The sequence below is a fragment of the Triticum aestivum genome, chromosome 7D (assembly GCF_018294505.1).
Source record: "Triticum aestivum cultivar Chinese Spring chromosome 7D, IWGSC CS RefSeq v2.1, whole genome shotgun sequence".
Lineage (NCBI taxonomy): Eukaryota > Viridiplantae > Streptophyta > Magnoliopsida > Poales > Poaceae > Triticum > Triticum aestivum.
In genome coordinates this window covers 10871510-10881594 of record NC_057814.1, presented here as the reverse complement: position 1 = coordinate 10881594, position 10085 = coordinate 10871510, and the positions used below count along the sequence as shown (strand labels likewise).

The 10085-nt window shown below is 42.5% G+C and overlaps 1 protein-coding gene across 1 annotated transcript; it reads left to right on the top strand.

Annotated features, from left to right (window-relative positions):
- The first annotated feature begins 3969 nt into the window (after positions 1 to 3969).
- On the top strand, positions 3970 to 4446 carry LOC123164470 (brassinosteroid-responsive RING protein 1-like). Its single transcript, XM_044581981.1, has one exon. The coding sequence runs from the start codon at positions 3970 to 3972 to the stop codon at positions 4444 to 4446; it is 477 nt and encodes a 158-aa protein (XP_044437916.1).
- Positions 4447 to 10085: the final 5639 nt, after the last annotated feature.

Here is a 10085-nt window from a genome sequence, read left to right as displayed (position 1 = left end):
GGGAGACTGAAGGAAATATGCCCTAGAGGCAATAATAAAGTTATTATTTATTTCCTTATATCATGATAAATGTTTATTATTCATGCTAGAATTGTATTAACCGGAAACTTAGTACATGTGTGAATACATAGACAAACATAGTGTCACTAGTATGCCTCTGCTTGACTAGCTCGTTAATCGAAGATGGTTGAGTTTCCTAGCCATGGACATGAGTTGTCATTTGATTAACGGGATCACATCATTAGGAGAATGATGTAATTGACTTGACCCATTCCGTTAGCTTAGCACTTGATCGTTTAGTATGTTGCTATTGCTTTCTTCATGACTTATACATGTTCCTATGACTATGCGATTATGCAACTCCCGTTTATCGGAGGAACACTTTGTGTGCTACCAAACGTCACAACGTAACTGGGTGATTGTAAAGGTGCTCTACAGGTGTCTCCGAAGGTACTTGTTGGGTTGGCGTATTTCGAGATTAGGATTTGTCACCCCGATTGTCAGAGAGGTATCTCTGGGCCCACTCAGTAATGCACATCACTATAAGCCTTGCAAGCATTGTAACTAATGAGTTAGTTGCGGGATGATGTATTACGGAACGTGTAAAGAGACTTGCCGGTAATGAGATTGAACTAGGCATTAAGATACCGACGATCGAATCTCGGGCAAGTAACATATCGATGACAAAGGGAACAACGTATGTTGTTATGCGGTCTGACCGATAAAGATCTTCGTAGAATATGTGGGAGCCAATATGAGCATCCAGGTTCCGCTATTGGTTATTGACCGGAGACGTGTCTCGGTCATGTCTACATAGTTCTCGAACCCGTAGGGTCCGCACGCTTAAAGTTTCAATGACAGATATATTATGAGTTTATGAGTTTTGATGTACCGAAGGTTGTTCGGAGTCCCGGATGTGATCACGGACATGACGAGGAGTCTCGAAATGGTCGAGGCATGAAGATTGATATATTGGAAGCCTATATTTGGATATCGGAAGTGTTCCGGGTGAAATCGGGATTTTACCGGAGTACCGAGGGGTTATCGGAACCCCCCGGGGGCTTGATGGGCCATAGTGGGCCTTAGTGGAGAAGAGGAGAGGCGGCCAGGGCAGGGCCGCGCGCCCCTCCCCCCTAGTCCGAATAGGACAAGGAGAGGGGGGCGGCGCCCCCCTTTCCTTCCTCTCTCCCTCCTATTTCCCCCCTTCTCCTAATCCAACAAGGAAGGGAGGAAGTCGTCCTACTCCTGGTGGGAGTAGGACTCCTCCTGGCGCGCCCCTCCTGGCCGGCCGCACCTCCCCCTTGCTCCTTTATATACGGGGGCAGGAGGCACCCCAAAGACACAACAATTGATCTCTTGATCTCTTAGCCGTGTGCGGTGCCCCCCTCCACCATAATCCACCTCGATCATATCGTAGCGGTGCTTAGGCGAAGCCCTGCGTCGGTAGCATCATCATCACCGTCATCACGCCATCGTGCTGACGGAACTCTCCCTCGAAGCTCTGCTGGATCGGAGTTCGTGGGACGTCATCGAGCTGAACGTGTGCTGAACTCGAAGGTGCCGTGCGTTCGGTACTTGAATCGGTCAGATCGTGAAGACGTATGACTACATCAACCGCGTTGTGCTAATGCTTCCGCTTTCGGTCTACGAGGGTACGTGGACACACTCTCCCCTCTCGTTGCTATGCATCACCATGATCCTGTGTGTGCGTAGGAATTTTTTTGAAATTACTACGTTCCCCAACAATATTATCACAAGACGATCCCCATGGAAGGGGATTAGTTCCTGGTTTGAGCTTTGGTTGATTTGGGTTTGGACTCCAATGGAGTTGATCTCTAGAGCAAAATCCATATACCAAGAAAGAAGAAAAGGAGAACATATGTATGTACATCAGACTTAGATTAGTGGATGTAAATAGAGGGGGTGAATCTGAATATATGCACAGCTTTTGCTCTGTTCGCTTTCCTTTTCCTTTTCATTCTTGTTATAATCTAGGACCATCATTTTTCATCTTTATACTACTCCTTCTCAAGGGGGTTGGAGGTACCTCATGCTTTTGCTACATGTTTTGTGTATTGCACGCTCTATTTGAAATGCATCGGAGTCAACCGACTGCCTTAATTTATCCTAGTAGCATATATAGAAACTATGAAATCTGAAATGCAGTAGCATATGTTTTGTGCCTATGCAAATTTTGTTCTTGTACATGAAAGAAATCATTGCCAAATATCTGCTTCGCAGAAGGATTACTCCGTTTGAGAGAAGATCAGTTTTGTTCCATCATGTAGCCGTTACATCGCCTGTTATATATAACTTTGTTACATGGTAAATGTACCAAGCACTTTGATATAACATTATTCAGATGACGTATAAAGTTAAATGGAACAAACATCACCAGATATCACTTACCATCTCGGATCAATAGTACAAGGGAAGATAACCTAGCTAATTAAGATGCTAGTCTATACTTCAATTTCCTAGACTCATGCAACATAGAATCCTCTATCAAGATATTTACAGATAAAATAGGCACAAAAAGTATAAATGCGACATAATACATATAAATGGCAAACACGTCGCATGTGTAGACCATCCAAACTAGATCCGACGTATGGCTCGGTTTGTTATTTCTAAATAAATGGAACAAATTGCTCCATAGGTAGATGCATTTTATTTTCTCTTTTTTGTTTCTTTGTTTAGATTTAGATTGTTGGATACATTCAACAAAATACCATGAACTAAACTTTGAAAGCATAACATGTTACCTATATTCCATTTATAATGATGGAAATTTCCATTATATGTTACTAATGGTGAAGTTTTTAAATATTACGAGTGCCACTATGTAGTAGAAGTGTCAAATGTAATGTAATGCTAGTTAATGTTTGTGATAATGACATGTAAAAAGGTAAAAATATTTAGTATAAATAGGTGATCATGGAGTTATATCGGAGGTTGTTCAGCAAAAACAATAAACCTACATGCAAACAAGATCCGAAATCACCCGGGTAAGAATAAGGCAATAGAATAAAATTAGATGTCGCGACGTAAACTATCTTAACTGGGGTCGCGATGATGCGAGCCATAAAAAATCATAACCTCCTATTACGAACGTAAGGTGTCCCAACGAAGACTCACCGATCAAACATCACAACGATGAACATCAAGAGGGGCCAAGAGTAGCGTAGACTGAAAAGAAAAGGGGAGAAGAGCCAGACACTAATGCAATGATAGGAGAGAAGACGATTCATCACACACCCCCACTCTCCACGCCGACGTATAGGGCTATCCTGCGCGAATCAATCACAAACAGCCAACCCACCTGGCGGGGCAATAAAATAAAATTAGATGTCGCGACATAAACTATCTTAACTGGGGTCGCGATGATGCGAGCCATCAAAAATCATAACCTCCTATTACGAACGTAAGGTGTCCCAACGAAGACTCACCGATCAAACATCACAACGATGAACATCAAGAGGGGCCAAGAGTAGCGTAGACTGAAAAGAAAAGGGGAGAAGAGCCAGACACTAATGCAATGATAGGAGAGAAGACGATTCATCACACACCCCCACTCTCCACGCCGACGTATAGGGCTATCCTGCGCGAATCAATCACAAACAGCCAACCCACCTGGCGGGGTACAATATGTACTCGACGACGAACAATGCCCCGACACGATGACAAGGCGGCCCCCACCGTGATCATCTCCTGAAGCAGAAAAGAGAACAACAAAAAAACTCACGCACAGAGAGAAGAGTGAACCACAACCTTAAACGCAGACCCAGTTAAAAGCGAAAAGAGCCAACGAGATAAGTTAAAACATTCAGAAAAAATGTACAAACACAAAAGCCAGAATGTGGAAGTCAGAATAGAGAATTCAATGTACCGACTAATTTTTTTGCGAGGTAATAGAGTTTTATTCCATTAATATAGGGTTACAGTCATGAGGCAGAAGTTCCTCGATACATGCCCAGGCTGCTGCTGAACCTCCTCTTCCTGCTCGGCCACCTACGTCGCCTCTCCTCCTGGCTGCTCCGCCTCGTCGGCGCCGGCGTCGACGACGACCTCTGCTTCGACTACTCCAATGCCTCCGACTTCGCCTACTTCGCCGACCACCACCAGGAACAATACCAACACGAACACCACGACCACGGCCTGGAGGAGCACTCTCTGGCCGTGCGCTTCGACGCACTCCCGTCCGACAGCGACGACGGCACGGCACCGCTGCTGCCGGAGTGCTGCGTGGTGTGCCTCGACGACTTCCACGGCGCCGCGCGGGTGCGCCGGCCGCGCGGATGCCGGCACGTCTTCCACCACGGGTGCCTCGACCGCTGGCCCGCCCACGGCCACCGCACCTGCCCGCTCTATCGGGCCTCGCTCCTCCCGCTGGCACCGACATCTCTCAATCCCATCCTCCTACCCATGCCGCTGCCGGCGTCGTGATTGGCACAGGGCAGGCTCATTCGGGGTGCTGTTTGCATATATGTCCGGCAACTATTCTTGCTGGGTCCTGAGGAGAGGGTTCCGAATTTGTCGCTTCCGGGTTTTTTTATGAAAAAGCAAGCTCAACCGGTGAGATCACGGCAAGGGCCAGGCCATGGAGGCCCATTGGTGGAGAGGCGTCGAAATATTTTCCGATAGCCCCTCGCTAGGAGAGACTATTAGAAGACGGTCCCCATGGAAGGGGATTAGTTCCTGGTTTGAGCTTTGATTGATCGGGTTTAGACTCTAAGACAAAATCCATAAACCAAGAAAGAAGAAGAGGAGAACATATGTATGTACATCAGACTTAGATTAGTGCAAGTAAATAGAGGTGTGAATCCGAATATATGCGGAGAAATTCAAGAAAAGCTTTCGCTCTCCTTGCTTTCATTTCCTTTTTATTCCTTTTTGAAACGCTTTCCTTTTTACTCTTGTTATAAGATTTCACTAGGATCAGCATTTTCACCTTTATACCACACCTTCTCAAGGGGGTTGGGGATGCCTCCTGTTTTGCAGCTTTTGCTGCATGTTTTGTGCATTACATGTTCTCTTGGAAATGGATTGGCTTCGAATGGACTTCCTTAATTTATCACTTGTAGTAGCATATATAATACAAACTCAGAAATCTGAATTCTCATGTTATGGTTGATGTGTACCTATGCTAATTTTGTTCTTGCACATAAAAGAACTCCTTGACTAATATTTACCTTGCAGAAAGATTGTTTTGTTTGCAGGAAGATAACTTTTATTTTGTCATGTATATGTTGCATTGACTATGGATATATAAGAAAAATAACTTTGTTACACGGCAATGCATTGAATACACTAATACTACATTATTCAGATGCCATATACAATAACATGTAACCGATGAGGGATCAGACATCGCTAAACATATTAGCTCAATAGTACAAGAGAATAGGACCTAACCAATTAATATGGTAATTAATACTTAAATTGGAGAAAATTACAATAATTTCCTAGAAATGTGCATTGTAGAACCATCTATCAGGATATTTATAGATAAAATGGACACAGACACGTATAAAAGGCGACATAATACATATTAAATGTCAACCACACTACATCTGTAGGAAATCCAAATTAGATTCGACATATGGCTCAACTTTGTTATCTCTAAACGAATAGAACAAATTAAGTCATTGATTGATGCGTGTGATTTTCTCTTTTGTGTGCTTTGTTTAGATACTTAAATAGTGATAGAAGTTTGTGAACATAACATAATTTTCGAATTAATTTCCAAAAAAATACTTTGAACTAAATTTGTGAAGATAACATAATTTCCCATGATAAATGTTTTCTACTTTAATTGTTGCATTTTTAATGATAGAAGTTTATATCATATGCTTGCGATGTTTAAGTTTTATAAATATTACTAATGCTGACATGTGGTAAAAATTTGTTGAACATAAAACATATTTAGTATAAATAGATTATTTTGTAACAAGATTTGAAATTTGTCCATTTAGGGATTTGTGGTTTTATGTTGGTCACTCGACGCATGTTGATTTCCATATGCGATAGTGTGAGTCTTATAAAGAGTTGACATTCTTCATTAGTTAACAATATTTATCAACTTAGACATGACAAATCTATGACATGCAATTATATGGAATAACCCAAATATTAATGTCCTCCTAGAAAACAGATTGACATTATGAAATGTGATACTTATTTTTTTATCATAAGTTCCTGCGGCCTGAACCAATTTTGCCGCCTGAATCAATTTTGCGGCTTGAGCTATATAATATTCAATATTACGTCCTTTTGTGTATATTAAGATAGTGTCATAAATCATGATGAATCCTTGTGTGTGTGTATGATTTATTTCTCTTATTTCTTTATCATTCATTTTGTAGCTGAGACCCACCAACTATTTGGGGACAACTTTTTATTGTAGTTTATTATTTCAGTGGGGAGTTTACACCCATATTTTTAGTTAGATTTTAAAGTGTGTGTCATTCATATCTTTTAAACTATAGATCCCATTTATGTTCCCCTTGGATATTAGTGTTCCTACTTTTAAATCTTTAGAACAAGGTCAATCTTAAACATATTTTTAAAGTTTTGAATTCAAATTATGAAACTATAATGAAACTTATATGAAATCTAAAATGAAACAACATTGAATTCAAAATAAAAAATTAATGAAAATATGTAATAAAAATAATAAAGAAACATGTAAATTATGATGAAACACACATGAAACAGCAATGAAATCCGGAATGAAACAATAACAAAAATATTTAAAAGAGACATTTAACAGTAAAATAATGAACAACTTGTAAAATTTCAATGACACACAAATTAGTCCCTCACGGTATAAAGTGAATAGTACACCTAATATAGTGTCGATTTTGACTTTGTCATGGAAAATACCATGAAAGTCATTTCACCACCAATTTGTTTCTACGAGTAGGACAATAAGTGAAGTTGTTGCCAACAAATTTTATGATTTTCCGACCATTTTTAAATTACTCTTAAAAAACAGATTCATATTCCCCCATGTACCAAATGTTCCCCTCCACACTACACTCCCTGTTTACTGGAGTACATCTTCCTGTCTCCATCGCCATCCCGCAATCCCAATCATAGGCGGACAACCCACATGGCGGGGCACACCATGTACCCGATGACGAACGATCCACCTGCACCGGACAAGGCGGCCCCCACCGAGCCTCTCTCCGACGCGGATGAGAGAATGACTGATAAACTCACGCACAGAGAAGAGAGTGTCCCGTTGAACCAAACCTAGGCCCAGCTGATAGTGATGGGAGTCAACAAGACGAGCAAAGCAGCGAGAGAGAACGTGCAAGCATGGAAGGCCAGGGTGAGGACAAGTCAACATAGAGGATCGAATCGGACGGCTACCATTGCAAAGGCGCCGCATGCCCCCATTCCCAAGAATCAAGAATTGGTGTATCTTTCTCTCTTTTCTGGTTAAAGGACCTACTAGTATCTTTGCACCGTTAATTTAATGAATGTAATACAAATTATATGTTACAAAAGTTATACTTTAGAAAATATACCATTTAAACATTTCATTAATTCTCTTTCGCAGGGCAAAAGCACACAATGGCTCGCCCAACACAGGAGCAATCCTCCACCACCACCGCAATGTAGGCCTAGGGGAGTGGAAGGCCAGCCCAACAACTATTTCCTTCAACCTAGCCCACCTGACCAGCACAACTATTTATTGCAAGCTCCGCCACTGTCCATCTTAACCCTTATGCACCTATTATGGGCTAATTGGTACACATCACACTATCTTCTCTTCTCTTTATCTTAATGGGCCAGCCCATCTTAAAGCACCAAACGAATCTCTCTTCCCCGGTTTTAGGAAGGTTTCCTTACGTTTTATTTTTACTTTTTTAACTTTAACTTTTTCCTTTTTCCAAATGCATGAAACTTTTTTGAATTTGAAACTTTTTTTCGAATTTTTGAACCATTTTACAAAACACGTGAACTTTTTTGAATCCATGAATTTTTTTTCAAATTTATGAACTCTTTTTAATTTGTACAAACTTTTCCCCAAAACCCGTAAACGCTTTTTCAAAGTCATATTTTTTCAAATTCCATGATATGTTTTCAAATTCATGAACTTTTTAAGAAAATGGTGAAATGTTTTCAAATGTGTGATTTTTTCCAAAATACATATATTTTTTCAAAATAATGAACCTTTTCAATTTCATGATTTTTTCTCTAAAAAATGATTAACTTTTTTTGCAAAATCAATGATCTTCCACCCTCCCTTCTCCATCTTCCATCCTACTCTTCTTTGGTGTGTTCACGCCATCCACCTCCATGTCCTCCCCACTTCTCTTCCCTATCACAATTCCCATGCTCTCCTGTAAACTCCCTTCTCCTCCCTTTGCTTTCTTTTAAATTTCTCCCCTTTTTTTGCCCTCTGACTTTCCTTCCTTTTCCATGCTATTACCCAACACCTTATTTTTTGAATTTATTCTCAGACTGTTTCTCCTTTGCCTTTTGATTCTCGTTTCCCTCCTTTCCACTAGCGCGTCTTTCCCTTTTTCCGCTCATATCTTCTTCACCTACTGGCATGTCTACCAACATGGAGTTATTGTCCTTATTCTTGCTCGGGCCATCTCTTGCATCATCCTTGAAGGCTAGTTGTTTTGTTATTGCATGAACGGCCTTTCCTCTGCCAGCATCACGAGTTTTCAGCGGACTGGTGACCTCCTTCTCCCCCCATCACTGCTCTTACCGATCCATTTGCATTCTTCCTCCACAATGACCCATCACTTCTAGAGTTTGCACCGCCTCTTTCAAAACTGTACTGCCTTCGGTCTCCATGAGTCAGGCCATGTGAACCCGAGTTGTTTCTTCCCCCACTCCAACTCCTACTCCCTTCGCTGCTCTTACTGTCCGTCCATCTCCCTCTACCCCAATAATCTCCCCTCTTATTTTCTTCCTCTGCCCTCATCCACGACCCAAATTGTGACACTTCTTCCTTTGAAGGTTTTGAGGTGCACTCTTTTTCACTATGACCAATGATGCCACAAGTGTAGCAGGAATCCGGCATATGCTCGTACTCAAAGCGACGCCAGATAAGCCTTTTTTTTTTTGGATCTGACTCGTTTGTCTCCACTCCCTTGGGTTCTTCCTCATTTCTGTCCAGCATGAAACCCCTCATGAGTGGTTCATTGATGTCAAGCTTCACTTTAACCCGGAGAAATTTACCAACCGCTCTACCATCATGTCCAACATCTACGTCCAAGACCTCCACAAAATCACTTCCTATCAATTCTCTCATGGATCTGTTCATAGAACCCAGTAGTAGCCCAAACACACGTATCCATATTGTGATCAAGTTGAACTCGTACTCGTCGACAGTTTTGTTTGGATCGTAGTTCTCCATTACCAGAAGCTCCTTGTCGAACCACCAGGGTCCGTGCTCCAGGGCTCTTCTCCAACCTGTTGCCTTCCTGAAGGTGAAGAGAAAGATGTTCTCTACTAATTCCTTGCAGCCTAGCCCCTTGATCGGGCACCATATTTTCCCCAACGTATTACCAACTACACGTGCATGTGCTGGCTTCTTCAAAAAAAGCTTTCCCACTGCCCGTGAATCATCTGATGCCCAATCTGGTGCCCTATCTTTCTCCTTTCCTCCTATCTTCAAACCCTTCCTCTCCACCGCTGACAGTTTCAAGTCCTTCATCATCCCCTCTACTGCCTCCATGCCCCGTCACTCCTGCCAAGAGAACCAAACTAGGGTTTACAAGTGGTGTACGACCGTGCGCCCAAGAACATCACAAAAGGTGTGTGGATGGGGAAGTATGGAGTAGATGGACGCGGGGGGGGGGGGGGGGGGGGGGGGGGTCAGAGGTGCACAGAAACAGGTGCATATAAAACAGGCCAAGGCGCCGACGGCGAGATCACTTGGCGGCGGGCGGTGGAGCGTGGGCAAGATCTGATCGCCCTCACGATCAGCTCTCCGACAATTACGCTAACCGTCACCCAAGGGACGGACTTGCCCAACCCCAGCTGGTAAAATTCTTTGAATAGGGGGCCCTTTGTGCTCCGCTGCTAAAAAGGCCGGCCCGTGAGATGGGCTCTAG

Bases quoted from the DNA above. Each gene is read 5' to 3' on its own strand.
- LOC123164470 (XM_044581981.1), top strand. From the start codon at position 3,970: ATGCCCAGGCTGCTGCTGAACCTCCTCTTCCTGCTCGGCCACCTACGT.